General features: G+C 52.9%; 1 protein-coding gene across 1 annotated transcript in view; it reads left to right on the top strand.

Annotated features, from left to right (window-relative positions):
- NOL6 (nucleolar protein 6) overlaps nucleotides 1-14,122 on the top strand; it is a 50,544-nt gene extending 36,422 nt beyond the window's left edge. Inside the window, exons 24-26 of the mRNA XM_014597909.3 lie at nucleotides 6,293-6,493; nucleotides 12,230-12,331; nucleotides 13,725-14,122. Of these exons, the coding sequence (XP_014453395.2) occupies nucleotides 6,293-6,493; nucleotides 12,230-12,331; nucleotides 13,725-13,874 (453 nt within the window). The 3' untranslated portion in view covers nucleotides 13,875-14,122. The remainder of the gene's footprint in view (nucleotides 1-6,292; nucleotides 6,494-12,229; nucleotides 12,332-13,724) is intronic.
- Nucleotides 14,123-15,966: the final 1,844 nt, after the last annotated feature.

Below are 15,966 nucleotides of genomic sequence, written 5' to 3'. Positions count from 1 at the left end.
CTTGTCCCCTTTGATCCGTGTTGGGATTGCCACCCTTTGGGCTTGGAGGATCGTCTCCTTCAGGAATGACCACTCTTCTTGGACTCCCAACTCCACGCCCCTCCGGGACCTCAGAGCCTCCTCGACTAGTCTTCTTAGCTTAATGAAATCCACCCTCCTGAAGTCCAGGGCTGCTGCCTTGCTGCAGGCCCTTAACACCCTGCAGTGGAGGTGAATGCCGGCAGGCGATGATTGCTGTCACCCAGGTGGTTGAGCACCCGCAGACCCCTCACCAGGTCGTCGCCTGTGGCCAGGACCAGGTCCAGCAAGACATTTCCTCTGGTGGGACTGGGTTAGGTGGAGGTCCTGTAACACAGCTAGGAACCTACATGAGTCCAGCTCCATCCTCTTTGCAGCCCCCCTGCAGGGAGGTGAAGGCTGCTATTCAATCCCCCTCGGTCTTCTCTTCTGCGGACTAAATCAGCCCATTTCCCTCAGCCTCTCCTCAGAAGCGATGCAGCTGTAGAGTAACTTATGTGGGGAAAGCAGAGATGGGGCCCTGTAGGGACAGGAGGCAGGGCAAGCCCCGTGTGCATGTGAACGTGGAGGCAGGGCAGGCTAGTGCTAAGAGCATGGGTGAGACGTGGAGTTTGCATGGGGCAATCCTGTTGGAGCCGCCAGCAGCACCATCTTGGGGGTCACAGGATGGCGCAGTGCTGTTTAGTGTAGCTAATACATCGGCACTTCATTTATGTGGCTGGGGTATGGTCCAGCAGAAAAGGGGCAGGACATATATTCAGGAGTCCTGTGTCCTCTTCCCCGACTGGCAGGGCACTTCCCCTTTCTTTGGCCTATGTCTGCTGTAACGGGACCATAACTAATAATAATGCATGTGTGCAAATTGCTGCATTTACACCTCACATACAAAGAGAAGGGTCTTATGCCCATTTTACAGGTCGTTACACCGAGGCATAGGCAGTCCACGGAGTCCATGGTAAGTGGAATAATGGAAACCCATGAGTTTCCTGCTCTAGCCAATAGTCCCAGGTGGTGAGCAGGCAGGAAACACAAGATCAGAGGCACAGCTGGGAAACACAAATTCCTGTACCCACACATCTGTCAGGCTGCATCTGCGCTGACCCAAGAGTGGTCGGGTTGGCAGTGCCTAACGAGTTAAACTGGGACATATTGTCCCTGCCAGCAAGACAATTAGAGCCGAGGAGTAAACTCAACCCAACTCCCTGTGAGTCAGAGATGCCATTGTCAACAGAGAGGTAAACATTTCTTCTAACTCCATCATTTGCAGACGCTGGACAGCTGCCGATTGTTTTTATTCTCCAGGGAAGATATTTGGCGAGGGAATTCCAGTACGTGGACTTTCTGTTAGGGCTTAGGATACAGAATATGCACTTCATCCTCAGAAACGCAGGGTAAGGCGTAGACTTTCCCTGGTGATCTAAACCTTCAGGAGTGGTTAGCAGCTAAGAACAGAGCTCAGATAACAGCTCTGAGGACCTGCATCTTTCCCAGTCTGCAATTCGGGTGCATCCATTTATTTCCCAGTAGGTGCAATGGAAAGGCTGGATCAATCCAGTATTGCCTCCCACTAAAGGCAACCATCACTCCAGGTGAGAGAGAGTAGGAAGAAGGACGTACATATTGAAACCTCTTGTTTGCTTAATGAGTTACAGCCAGGCTAAAAATGTATAGCTGCCATTGTCAGAAATAGTCCGGGGGATTTAGACACATGTTGTCCATAAGCCGATGACGGAGATGTCTCTAAATCACCTAGACTGCTTTAAATGTTAATTTAAAGGAATTTACAAGCCCGTTTACCAGCATTGCAGGTAATATCTTAGGATATTAAGGCTGAGAAACTTTTAAAAGAAAAGTATGTTTGGCTCTACTTGTTCACTTCTTGCATTTCTCTCTGTCTGGGCATTGAAAACATAAGTATCACGATTGGGTTTAATGAGTTTCTAGCTGACGTTGCCTTTGGGTCCTCACGCAGCGCTGCTGTGTTTGGGTTGGAAACACTGCAGGGGAGGCATTTACTTTATAAAAAAAATGCCTGTTTCTCTTAGAAATGTTTCCGTTTTTTCAAATTCCAATGGTCTCAGGCTGCATGAAAGCGCCTTTGAACGAGGACTGCTTTGGGCAGCTTTCTTCTGGTAGTTTTGCTAAGAAAATCTTTGTCTAGGGCGTTAGGAAACAAGTCAGTGCAGCCTTCCTTTTGCTGTGGAAGGGAATGGGAAATTCTGCTATTGGCAATAAGCATGAGGATGAATGTGGAAGATGTGGCCTCCGGATTCAATAACTTGGGCAAAATGATCCCTGCTGAGGAGTAGCTGCAGAGTGGTTTTGGTTCAAGAAAGCCTAGCAGCAGAATTGTAGAAAATGCGGGTGGGAAGGGAGCTCAGGAGATCACATCTAGTCCCAACCCCTGCTCCAAGCAGGACCAGCCCCACCTACATCATCCCAGACAAGGCTTTGTCTACCCCGGTCTTCAAAACCTCCAAGGATGGAGACTGCACCACTGCTCTGGGTAACCTGTTCCTGTGTTTTTACTACCCTCCTCCTGAGAAAGTTGTTTCTACTATCTAACCTCAACTTCCCTGGCTGCAGCTTGAGCCCGTTGCTTCTTGTCTTGGCATCTGCCCCCACTGAGAACAGCCCAGCTCTTTGCAACCCCCCGGCAGGGAGGTGAAGGCTGCTGTTCAATCCCCCTTGGTCTTCTCTTTTGCAGACTCAGCCCAGTTCCCTCAGCCTCTCCTCACAAGTCCTGTCCCCCAGCCCCACAGCCATTTTCTTTGCCCTCCACTGGACTCTCTCCAGTGTGTAGCCTTTCTGTAGTGGGGGCCACAGCTGGACACAGGACTCCTGATGCGTCGTCCTCAGTGCTGAATAGAGGGGAAGGATCACTGCCCTCGATCTGCTGGCAACACTCCTGCTGATGCAGCCCAGGATGCCATTAGCCTTGGCAATGAGGGCACACTGCCGACTCATACATTATCTTGTCCACTGTCCCCCCAGGTCCCTTTCTGCAGAGCTGCTGCCCAGCCAGTCCCCCCCACCCTGCACCGGTGCATGGCATTGCTCCCTCCTAAGTGCAGGACTTTGCACTTGTCCTTGTTGAACCTCATGAGAAGCACCTGGTAAGCAGAGGCTGGTGCATTGAAGTCCCTTGGAACGAGAGCTTGTCTGAGCCCAGAGGGTGCTTGGCTAAAGGCATGACATATCTACACCAGGCAAGCTTCGTCTGTCGACTGACTTAAATTCATGCCAGTTGCGACCAGCAGAGAGATGCCCTTACGTCGGGCACTGACTGGGTGCATTCGTCTAGCGAAAGACCTGGCACTGCCTGGAAATTAGTTCACGTGATTCTCAGGCCAAAGCAGTGGTCAGGAGATGGGGCAGCTGCAGGAAACGCTGTGGGCCGGTGGGTCTCGCTGGGTATGTGCCACCATCACGTCTGCCCAGCGAAGCCGTTTGGTACTTGTTATTAGCCAGAGGCTGACAACTGAACTCATGCCTTGAGGTGGGGCCTCCAGGGGCCAACTGCATGGGAGACACCTTCACAGCCACTCCCGGGGCTGCCGCACGCTCGGTGGGAAAGCGCAGGGTGCTTTGGTGACGAGCAGAGCCAAATCAGCATGTGAAATGTCGCTCTGAGTTGCTGAACCAGAAGGCACGGATGGGGGAAAGGCGGCTGCGTCCTGGGCACTTTGCCTCCTGGCCCTGCTCCCATCCTGGGGCACTCGCTGCTGCTCCTGTGTCGCTGCAGCTACAGGGACACGGTTTATACCCGCCGTTGTGACTAAACACCTCCCTCGCCATCCACAGCCCAGACTCCTTTGCTCTGGCTGTGCCGTTCCCCGGACTGTCCTAGGGCCTGGTCTCCCAGACAGGACCAGTTGCTGAGTCTTCTCCGTTCTCTGTTCCTCCGGTGTGGGCTGAGCAAGCCGAAAGCCCACATGGACCCCCCATTCTTGAGGGTCCGTGGCCCAGCTGTTCCCAGTCTCTTGGGGCTGGATCTCACGTGGCCCTGAAAGCCAAATTGGCTGCTGTGCACTTGCTGCTTTCCACGGCCCGGCCTTTAGCAGCGCCGATGCTTCTGGACGGCCTGTTGTGGGTGGCATCCCCCTCTCCCCGGCCCCCCTTGACGTGCGTTGTTGAGCTGACGTGCCTGCGGCTGGCTGGTGTCATTCTTTCCATTTTAGCGCCGCAGTAGCCAGAGCCTCAGATCCTGACTTCGTCCAAATATTTACCCATCCCGATCGCTTCTCTCTGCACACAACAAAGCTCTTCCCTTCCGTGCTTGGCTTGGCTGCCCTCCTCGGGGTGGGCTCTGGGATGGGAGCCTCGTGTCCCCGGGAGCAGCTGGGCAGCAGTGGGGGCTGGTTCACCGATTCCCTTTGGACTGGTTCAGCCATCCTCGTCCCCATAGAGGGTGATGGTTTGGGGTCACAGGGGGATTTGCGCTGTGTTACGTGGGCAGACACCATGGGTAGATCTTTTTTTTCTTCTCAGGAGTCACTGTCTAGGATTGCCTGGGCATAGTTTGCTGCCCGGTGTCTTTCCAAGACAAGGGGCCAAGGCACTAGTATCGTTGCTATTGTCTTTTCTGCCCTCTTCCTAGGGTGCCGTGCAGCTTTGGAGGCCCTTGCCTTTTGTCCTGAAGGTCTCAGTTATATGGTGTTGGGTTGCATTTGGGGGCTCACTGGGGGTGCAGCAGGTGTTTTTGTGGACCCAGTGACCGACTTAGTCCCTTAGTGCTCCTGTGAACTTGACCCAGACTTCCTGGTTTCCCTTGCTCGAAACTAATGCATTTTGGAGGCTGAGGGTTCATAGGAACTGCTGTATACTGGGTCAGAGCAGTAGGTCTGACTCAGTATATAGCAGACCTATAGGTCCATCTTGCCCAGTCTCCTGTCATGCATAGTAACTGTGTCCTCCCTTGCCCGCTCCCGATTCCCCGCCTTTCACCAGACTCCCTTTCCTTGTGTATCTTCAGCGAGTCTCCTTGACCTCTCCACGGGGGGCTTATTTCTTAAACACTTTCACAAATGCTTGGATGCTACGTAGCATTTTCCTGCACCGTCTCCCGTGTCTTCCTGGGAGCAGCCAGCCCCCTGGTCTGGTCACAGGACGGGCTCGCTGGCAGTCACACACGTACCAGCACCGTCTCGCCGGGAGTCCTGCCCGCGCGCAGTGAAACATTTGCGTTTTCGTGGACCTTTCGTTTCTGAGGCTCTCGAAACGTGTTGTAAATTGTTAGTGAATGAGGCGGCCGTTTGGTACCACGGGTGGGACCAGTCCTGGTTCCCGGGGACCAAGGAAGGGGGAGATGAAGGAGGTTGGTTGTGGTCCCGTTGAGTCTGCCAGAGTCTCTCAAACATTTTACCACCTCCCTCCTGGTGTGGTTTGCACCCCATGCTCCCCCCCGCCTGCTTTAGCTGACCCCCGTTAGGGTAGGAACCGAAGCAGCACAGCTGAAGCTGGCCTAGAGGAAGGCATGATAGCATGAATGTGAACGGGATCCCCTCTGGATCCCTCCGGTGAAACCCCAGGCTCCTGAATAGAGCTGGGCAGGAAACGTATTTCCTGTCCTTTTTAAACTGTCCCAGCTTGAGTCCTCCGTGGCACTGGGATGAAACCCAAGATCTAGTGAAGTCGTCCTTGAAAATGGAGACCCCCGGTCCCCACCCCAGAAGAGCCAGCGATGCAGTGGGTAGGATGCTCATCTAGGAAGGCGGTGATTCGATGCCCTGTCCACCGGGCAGTTGTCAGTGTTGCAGCAGTTCGCTGTCTATTTGTGTACCGCTCCAGCACAGGAAAGAGATGGTGCCACTGACCGTAGCTATTCACTGGGATGTGGGGGAATGGTAGAGCAGGATTTGAACCCGTGCCTTTGACATCCTAAGTGCGGGTCAGAGCGAGGAAGAGATGGAGGTTGGAGGAGTGGAAGAGCTTCATCTGTTCCAGGAGGGATGATGGCCTGTGAGTCATGGCACTCTTTTGAGGTGTGAGAGATAATACGGTTGCTGGTCTGAATCCAGCAAACCTGTGTCCCCTCCAGTCCTTTGCCCTAACCACTAGGCTGGTGGTTGTGCAGGGATGGGGTGTGCTCACCCTGACCAGGAATTCCCTCTTGGAGGGACCTTTTCCAATGAAAATGTTGGGCTGGTGGGTGCCTGTGCGAAGTTGTGCCTTTGATAGTTGGGTATTTTCCAATGAAATCCTGTTTCCCTGCAAAACCTCCCTCCCCTGTCCCAGGTAGCATTACCCTGTGCCTCCTTCTCCCCTCTTGCAGGTGGCTTTCCGCCCTCCTCTGGATTTCTACGACGTCCTCATCCACCTCAATCCCAAGCAGATCCCAAGGCACCTGGAGGGTGTGGACCGGCCGGCGAAGTCGTTCATCCGGGGCATGCTGAAGAGCGATGCTCCAGTCAAGACCCTTTCTTTCCCAGTGGTGGATTATGACCCTGTGCAGTGCTACCTGCAGGAGCTCAGGGTGAGCGTGGCCAAGAGCTGTGGGGGGACAGGGATGGGTGGAGTGTGTCACGTGCTGTCTTGGGGGGAGTATTTTGTGTGCAGACCATTTTTCCTGCAGGAACTGAGGGTGATGCCTTCACGCCTTGTGCGAGTAGCATCCTTATAGATTCATAGATGTTAGGGTCGGAAGGGACCTCAATAGATCATCCTTCTTTAACTTGTGTGTGCAGAATTATTTCCTATCACCTGATGCATGAATTGCTCATAGCATCTGCAGTTCCAGGGCAGACCTTGCAGTGCCAGGACAAAAGGTTTCCTTGGAGGGTGTCTTCTCCACCCTGTTGTTTGGATCTTCTGGCTCCCTAGGGAGTGGAGCAGCGGAGTCGCTGCAGATCGCTCCCTTGCAGTACTGTGTATAAGTGAAGGGGAAAAGCATTGTAAGTGTGCAAGCCCTTGGCTCTACCACTGTTGTGCAAGGAATCCTTTGGTTTAAGGAGCCACCAGGCTCCCAACTCTGCCAGGTGAAGACCATCTTGCAGAAGGGGACTTGCAAGGTGACCCTGTCTCCTGCAGAAAGAGTCATCCTTTCCCATCACACATGGTGCCGTTCAGAAGATTGCTGTTATCCATTAACAAAGGGTCAAAATGCATCACTTGCAGGTTGGGAGGAAGAAACTTAGCCATACTTGACAAGGCCAGAAGTCTCTGGGCTCCCCATAATATCCAGGCTTAGTCTCTCGCAGCAGCAACTGCCTGCTGGGCTGGAAGGTCGCAGATGGACCCCTGGAGATCAGTCCCCACCTTTATGGGGGATTGCCAAGATGTGCGAGCCTCTTTGGCTTGGGCAGGCAGCTTTGGGCTGAAGGGAAGGGTCACAGTGCCAGATGGACCTGTCTGTCTGTATAGCTAATTATTGCTTGTCATCCCTGACTACATGCCGTAACATGGGCACCCTGCTGGAAGACGGCTGCAGATTTTCCATCCTGGCTGTTTCCTTCCACTAGGAAACCTTGTGGTTCCCGTATGCTAATTCTTGCAGCAGTGTCTATCTCCAGCTGATGGGATCTTGACAGGGCTGGCCTCTCTTGTCCTACCTCAACAGACAGCCTGGCCTCTTCTGGTTGTGGGCTGCTGAGAGGCAAGGACATATTTTGGGGAGGTCCTTGGAAGGAAGTGTTTCTTTTCTGCATAGAACACCCCCTGCTTGGTGCGAAGAAATCTTGTCTTGCTCTTGTGTTTGCAAAACAATTACCATATTTACTGCCACACCTTATGCCATACCATATTTATTGCCATATCATACGCCATACCGTATGCCATTTACTGTCATACCTTACGTACCCAAAAATTGGGGTGTGTATTTTGAGCAGGGAAGCTGATTTTTCCTTTGCTGGACTAGAAGAAGGGTATAATAGAGCAAGCAGACACTGCAACTCATGGCCACCAAGACGGCTGTTGGTTCCTTGTGGGCTGGAAACAGCAGGCGCAGAGTCCAGTGCTAACCCTCTCACAGCTGCTGGTGGGCCAGTAGCTTGAAGCTGAAGAGGCATTGAGCTGGCTGAGGGCGAGTGAGCTGCTGCATGCAGTCTGTAGTACCTTGCTGAGGCTTGTGGCACGGAAACAACCCTTTGCTATATACAGGCACTGTATGAAGAACTATTTACAGTAAAGAAGTAACAGTCTTACTGCTGCCCTTTCAAGGGCCTGGGGCCCTTGTTGTTGTCCCAGATTGTCTCCTGAGATGCCACATTTTCTGGACACTGTGTTTTCAGGAGGACTTACTCTGAGTCACGTAGCCACAACCCTGTATCCTGTCTTCCACAGTAAGGGGTATCTTATTTGGAAGCATGTGAGAATATATGGATCCATGATTTTTGATATATGGACACGTGCAGATGTACACACACGCACATGCACACATTCATGCATATCAAAACAGCCTGCCACACATGGTCGCACACACACACACAGAGCCTGCCACACGCTCCCTGTGGTTAACCACAGCGACGAGGATGCTTGTTAATCACTCCACTTAGTCTTTGTCCTCCACCGCGTGCAGTGCCAGCCTAGGAGCTCCAAGGGAAGCAACCAGAAAGCCCTTTGCAGGAATCCTTTGCTAGACTAGAGTGGACCAGGAAACCCACGGCAGGTGGCCGTCCCTGGCCTGGCAGAGAGATGTGCCAGTGGGGCTCGTCTTTGCTCCAGCCTGAGTGAGTCAGTGCCTGCTTTAGCAGCCTCTGTTTTTTTTGGTTTAATGCAATCAGACAAGCTTTGCTGCCTGCCTTGTTTTCGAGCCTGGGCACACTCAGCTCTGTAGCAGGCTCGCAGAGCTCTGGGAGCAGGGTGCAGTCACTTGCTCAGTGTGGGTGGTGTCTTTTTAACACTGGTTCTCCTGCATTTTCTAATTTCTTGGATATTTTAGCTCTCTTTCCTAGCAAAGCCCAGTCCTAGGAGCTTTTCCCTCTCTGAAAGGCCCCGTGATGCTGAGGCAGACCACGGCTTGGCCTCCTAGAGCTGCTGGTTTACTCTGCCCCCCTTTCTTGGGGCAGGGGATCTCGCCTGTGCCCTTTAACCTCCGTGCACTGGGCAGTAGCGTGATTATCCTACTGCTGAGCGCCGTAAACAGCTAATGGCAAATGGAGTCAATTTGACAGCGTTTTAAGTGAGCAGCAGCAGTTAATTCTAATGTGGTTGCAGATTGCCTAACGACAGCGCTCTGCACGCCCAAAGCACGGAGCAGACACTATGAACGTGTTTCTTATTGACGGCGTAGCAACACTCGTAGCATGCTTTCCAAGATGCTTTTTGCAAGATGCTTTTCAAGCACAAGAGCAATGAGACGGTCCCTGCCCCAACCAGCTCCATCTAATAGCAGGCCTGAGACAACAAGTGAGAGGTGCAGCCGTAGGTGGGGGGAGTGAGGGGATGGGTGTTTGCTGGTTAGAAAAACAAGGTTGCACGGGGACTAAATTGCCAGATGTGCAGCTGGTTGCAAAATGGGTTCCCTTTGCTTCATCAGGGAATTGGGGCTTTCTTCAGTATCGCAGTTTTTTCCCCCTGCCAGTTCATCTGATACGAGTTTTTCTTCAGGGAGGAGATCTGCACGGACCGAGCCCTGTTCTCTGCGGATTCTCCCAGCTCCGGCAGTACAGCAACGAGTGGCTTGAGTTGTTTTTTCCCTCCCGATGTATTTTTAGGCACCGATTCTAAAGCCAGTTCAGCAAGACTTGCCCCGACAGGCCCATTACGAGTGCCAAGCCCATCGGTGGCATGAGTTGGCAGGTCTCAATCTGCTTCTACCCCACCTGTCCAGTCACCTTGCCTTCTGTTTGATTCCCTCCCTGCTGCTCCCGGTCAGGTTCAGATGTCCAGACCTGGTTTTATAGCTCTGCATCTTGCTGCCTGTCCCTGCTTCACCACCACTGCCCTTACGAGGCCCCTCCAGGCACCCAGTTGGCTCCTGGGGTGGTGCCAGCCTCCTCTGCCTGCGTCTCCCATGCTCGTGTCTGTATTCAGATGACCCGTTCTGGGTTGCAGTGCTACATCCCTGCTGTGCTGTGCTGCCAACAGGAATCGAGCCCGTTAGTAAGAGCTTACGCGCTAGGAAAGTCTGCTGGCTTGAGCCCCTGTGAGCACCAGCGCTCTTGTTGGGAGGAGGCATCCAGTAGAGCTATGCCCTTGCTTCATAGCAGTCAGACGATTAGCACGGGCTGTCCCAGCCCATGCTGTAGCTCAGTGCTTCTCAACCAGGGTGCTATGAGAGCCTTTCAGGGGTGCCACAGGGTACCACACCATGTTAGGTGTGCAAATGCGATTCACATGTTAAACCCAGAGCTTTCAAACAGAAACCCATAGCTATGGTCTTTTCTTTGCAACAGAAGAACAGCTCTGTTGTTTTTCTGCAGTCAAAAAATGTCTGAAAGCCAAGAGCTGATGCACTGATTCTTCCTTCTTGGTGCAGCGTCCCCTGGGACGTGTCTGGGTCCCGTAGGGTGGGAAGAGACCTTGAAGGTCATCTTGTCCAATCCCTGGCTCATGCTTCACTGAGATCTGAACTCACAACCTGCAGGCCCTCCGGCTGACTTTGGAGTCGTGCATAGCTTTAAAAGCAGAGACATCCCTGCTCCTGAACGGTCCCCGTTTGGCTCTCCCCCCACGCAACACGGCTCCTGTCATTCAGCAGCCAGCCCCTGCTCACCTGCCGTGCCGGGAGTCCGGCCTACGTGGGACGGGGGATCACGTGGTGAGGCTTAGGCATCTTTCTGCAAGCTCTGCCTTTGAGCTGTCATTCCAGGCGGCCACTTGAGAGGGCTGGGCACGGAGGTTGTTATCGAAGCATTGGTACAAGCCCCACTTGGCACTTCCCCGGCTTTAATAGCAGACTTCTCAAAGGAACCATGGTACTTAAATGCTCCTGACCTTGGTGGCGCGTTGCCGGGGAGGAGCCGTTCATTGTTGCTTTACAATTGCATCCTAGCACACCTGGGCTGTGTGTGTGGGAGGCTGGTGACAGGGAAGGAGGAAGTGCAGGCAGGAGCTCCATTAGCTTTATTGCGCACAGCAGATGACTGATGCTCTGAGCCGGCTTCCCCCGTCCCTCGCTCGAGAGCAACCCGCAGAGCGAAAAAGGAACTTTCTCGCCTTCAAGCAGTTGCTCACAAGAGTTGGAAATTTGTAGGCTGCCGGCCCAAAGCACGGCACGCAGGCTGAGCGCCCGCCGCAAGGCTCTGCAGGGGTGGTCGCACGTATGTATGTGTGTGGTATACATGCCACAAGCGACATAGGATTGGGAAGGGGACAGGCAGCACAGCATTAAATAGGGCAAGGAGCAGGAAACAGAGCAGCCGATTGGGCAGGGAGGAGAAAGCAGAGCAACCGATTGGGCAGGGAGCACAGGGCGGGGAGTGGAAAGCAGAGCAGCTGATTGGACGGGAAAAGGATCAGAGTGGGAGGGTATGGGGCTAAATTGTGGCACTTGCCAAAAAAGGTTGCCCACTCCCCCCCATGGCGATTGGACCTCCACATTGTTAACACAGGTGTGTGGTCCACACGGACTGTGGCACCCAGCATGCAGTGCACCAGCCTCTGCCCTCCCCACTTTTAGCAGGAGCATTGCATGCTGGGGCTTGCGGTCCCTGCAGAGCACAGCTCTCAACGCAAGATGTTGCTCCATGGGAGTGCAGCTGCCAGGGCAGAGAAGGCAGGTCAGGGTGCAGGCCGATGAAAACATTTAAACCAGTTTCAAACTGTGCTAGTTGACGGTGGGTCACGCTGGACTCATGCCCTTCCTGTCTGTTCCTATCCTGGTGCAGGTGGAGCGATAAATCACTAGCTTTAAACCTTGTTCATTCAGATTTAAAGTTCCAGCAGTCTAGCTCCATTTATACTGGTAGAAGAGCAGACAGATGGACCGGTTACATCGGGTCAGGGTGGAACCTTTCCCCCCTTCCTTCCTTTTAAAATGGCATATCCTTATGTCTGTCCATAGCCTTGATCTGGAGCAGGGTTTGTCAGATTCGCTTGCTGTTTCTGACCTGGCTGCAAATACTTCCCGTGTTGGCTGCACGCTGTCAGGAGCCAGGGAGAAGGCCCTGATCCCTCGCAGCTCCTTGCGGGCTGCATTTCTCCCTCTCCTTTCCCTCATGCTGCAGGGGTTTCCTTCCTGCTGCTGCTTCACAGCAAAAATGATCACAGCAGAATTGGCCGGTGGTTAGTCTCGCCTTTCCCCGTGTGACCCTTGTAAATCCTCTTCCAGGAAGCCTTTGATGACTTTGCCCTGTTCTTCTATGATAAGTACGGCGGGGTGGTGATTGGTGTCTTGTGGAAACCCTCCAGCTTCGAGCCGCAGCCATTTAAGGTGAGTGTTTGCCGCTCTGCTTTGAGTGCCTTGTTGGTGGGGAGGGGATGGTAACAACACATGGCTGTTGGAAAGCTCGACATCTATGACAGAGGATGTTAGTAGCCTTACCCTCCTTTTTTTAGATGGGGAAACTGAGGCACAGGGGTGACACGGCTTCTCTAGGGTCACCCAGCTGCTGGCAGAGCCAGAAATGGGCTCTAGATCTCCCGAGTCCCGGGATATGGATGGACAAGCAGATTCGACCAGGGAAGGAGACTTACTGTGCACAGGCGACCTGCTAATTCTTTAGTGTGTCCGCTCTGTCCCGTGCTGCGTGGAACCTGAGCCACAGTGTCGTGGAGGCTGTTTCCCTTAGGGGTAAATGGACCTGGTTTGGCTTCCACTTAACATGGGATAGAGCAGATACAAGACATGCAGATCAGCTGATGTGTGCAGGGTCACCTCTTCACCCCTCTTCTAGCCTGGTGTAATCTGCTTATCTGTCCCGTAATCTGTTTATCTGTCCACTCCCTCCCACCCCGAGCTGTGTCTGCTATGTCATACCGCCTCCCCTCTACTAAGAGCAGTGTGCACGTCCTCATTAGCCCTTTTGGCAGGGAGGGGAGAATGATCTTCAGTTTCTGCTGGGGAATCTAAGAGCCCCATGTTCAAAGAGCTTCTGGTTGCTGTAGTTAATCAGCTTCAAGGGATTTGCATCTCCCACTGAGGTGTCTCGGAGGCAGCCCAGGCGTCCCAGAGACCACATAGAGTTTGCACCGCGTTAATGAGGAAAGACTTTGGGGGCAGGGGTATGGGTCGGAGAATCCCTGGGGAACTGTGCAGCTAAGCTGGAGCCAGATGCCTGGGTATAACTGATGCTGCTATATATGAGGAACTCGTCAGCGGTGCAGGAGCTCTGTGACTAGTAGGCCCATGCTATCACTGACAGCTCTGCATGGCTGGGGTGCTGAAACCTGGTGACTCACTGCATTGCATGTCCAGGTCCCTACCCATGTCTGGGAGCTCTCTTGCATCTTCCATCATGCACGTATAGCTGCCCTAGGGCATGTCTCCCTCCCTTGCCTCCTTTCCTCGCAGTGAGCCCACGTGGTGACATGGAAGGGTGCAGCTGCTTGGTGGGACACGCTTTGCCGAGGGCACTCTATCAGCCGTGCAGTTCACAGCACGGTGTATTATGTGGCTGTGTCAGCTCTAACAGGGAGGGCTCCAGAGGGAAAGGGGAGTGCTCTTGCAAGGGGACAGCTTGGCAGGGATGTGCTGAGATCCCGGAGTGGGAGCGCTCAGCTTTTGCTTTTGAAGAATAATGCAGTGTCGATGGGCGCAAAAGGCAGCTGTGGGTTAGCGCAGCCCCCGTTTCACCCCTGTGTGCGGTCCTTTGTGTGTGTTACAGGTGTCCAACATGAAGGGAAGAATGATGGCTGCCCGCGGCAATGCGCCGGTCACTGTCCCCAACGTGGAGGCTATTCTGGAAGACTTCGAGGTTTTGGGAGAAGGCTTGGTCAGGTCGGTGGAGGCTCGGACAGAGAGGTGGACCATCTGAAACCAGGCGGAGCTCTGGTTGGACGGACTTCTCCTGCGGTACGGGGTGTACTCCCGTCCATAATCTTTCCTGCCACCCATCGGTTGTGGGGAAGGGATTTCATTACTTCAGAGCAGCGTCTCTCAGCCTTGTATCCATGTCTGATTCAGATAAACATTTCTACCCTTGAAAAGGGACCATATTTTCTAGAGAAAATCCCCCACCCCCCTCATATTCTTTTCCAAATAAAATCCAGGTGAGATGAAAAAGTTCCTGTTCGCTTTGAGGAATGACGCTCCGTTTCCATACTGTCTCAGGGCCTCAGATGCTTGCTGGACTGTCAAACGAGAAGACTTCTTTAGTAATTGGGAGTATTTGTAATAGCTGATTTGATTTTTATTGTAACTGGTATCAAGAAAATGTGGAGAGTCCTCTGCCATTAGATACGGTGAGCGTCTATCCATAGTTGCTACTGTATTGAAAAGATAGGCAATGAGCTAAGCATATATAGGGAGCGAGATAGACCAGGCCGCCTGTTTTCCTTTCCTCTTCTCTTACGCTGTGCTTTTTTTTTGGTCCCTTTTTCTGGCACATAACTTGTGAATTTTGGGAAACCCTGTGCCTCTCGAGGAAGAGTCAGAGGGTGGATTGCATTGCACCCTGGGATAGGTAGCTCAGCCAGCAGAGCTGGCTTACAGGAGAGGATGGGGTAGTTGCCGTCCACACTTCAGCTCCTTGGGAACTCGGCTGCCCCCAAGGCGAGGCAGCTAGCTGATGAATGCTTGGCTGTTTCTTGAGGTGAGGAGTTTTTGGAGATTATTTTATCAGACCAGCTTTATAGCGGGGAGAGATTTTAGGCATTTCTGTGACTTTTTTTCGTCTTTCATTTCTCCTGGGAAATTTGCTAAAATCAGTGCAAGAAGATCATGACCGTGCTCATGATACAGGACCAGGGATCATTCAAAAAAGGTACAATACATATCGCCCCCCACCCCGTGCACACCGCACGTAATTACCCTATGCAGTGAGTTCCCATTTGGCTTGGAGGCCAGAAGATCAGCAAGTTTCACAAAGCAGTAGGATGTCTGTTTGTCTCTCCAGATTGTCAGCGAGAGCGGCTGTAACTAGATAAATGCTTTAGAAGAGATGCAAAGATGGCGCTTCTAGGTTCAAGCTAACCACCCACTGTTTGGGGTCAGGAGGAGGCTTAACTTCAGTGGCTAGAAATCCCATATCTGCTGATGGTGGGGGTTTTCCACTGGACTCAGATGCGTTGGAGACTGGCCACCCTCTGACAGAGGACACTGGACCTGATGGTCACACACTGCCCAGCAGTTCCCATGTTTCTGCTTTCACCGACATTGCTTCTGTAGATGAACACGCCTTGGGGCATGGGTGTCAGATGCAAAATGCGACCGTATCTTTGACAGACAAGGTTCTTTGGGTAAATCCGGTATCTTTTATTAGACCAACTTAAGATGGAGGTGTGACTTAAGTTGGTCTATAAAAAATATCCAATTTACCCAAAGAACCTGGTCTGCCTATGTCCTTACACCAACACGGCTACAACCTGCACCCCTGAAACGGTATCTTTGAGGCATTGTAGTAATCCTCAGAGTTTCAGGCCCTTTTCCTCTCCTGGCCCTTGGGTTACATTGCATGTAAAATCATTCGCTGCTGCCTGCTTCCCAGCCGGCGTTTGTATTGGGGGTTTTTAGTGCAATCTAGTTAAGCCCTCACGTGTAGCTGGTGGGCAAGGCGCGTGTCAGAGCAGATTGTGGAGCAGCTCCGTATCATTTGAGTTCATGGGAGTCCTGGCAGCTTTCCCAGAAGATCCCAGCCAGTTAGACTGGGCTTTGCGTGCTGGTGCAGCGGCCGGCCGCGGCAGTCTTGCTGTTCCTTTGAGCTCCCTCCCTGCTCTGTTGTACCGACCAAGTGCAAGTCTCACCCTAGACGTGGTTTGAGAGCAGTGCTAGCCAAGGACAGGCCCCTTACTGCAAGCGGCCTTGCCCTTGCTAGCCTAATAGAGCGCTAGGGTGGACAAGGCATTTGCAATTCTGACCCACGTGAGCTGGCTTAGGCAGGCACACGGCTTCCCTGCATGGAGTTTGCT

The sequence above is a fragment of the Alligator mississippiensis genome, chromosome 3 (assembly GCF_030867095.1).
Source record: "Alligator mississippiensis isolate rAllMis1 chromosome 3, rAllMis1, whole genome shotgun sequence".
Lineage (NCBI taxonomy): Eukaryota > Metazoa > Chordata > Crocodylia > Alligatoridae > Alligator > Alligator mississippiensis.
The sequence above is the reverse complement of the archived record's forward strand: the minus strand, read 5'-3'. Positions and strand labels throughout refer to the sequence as shown.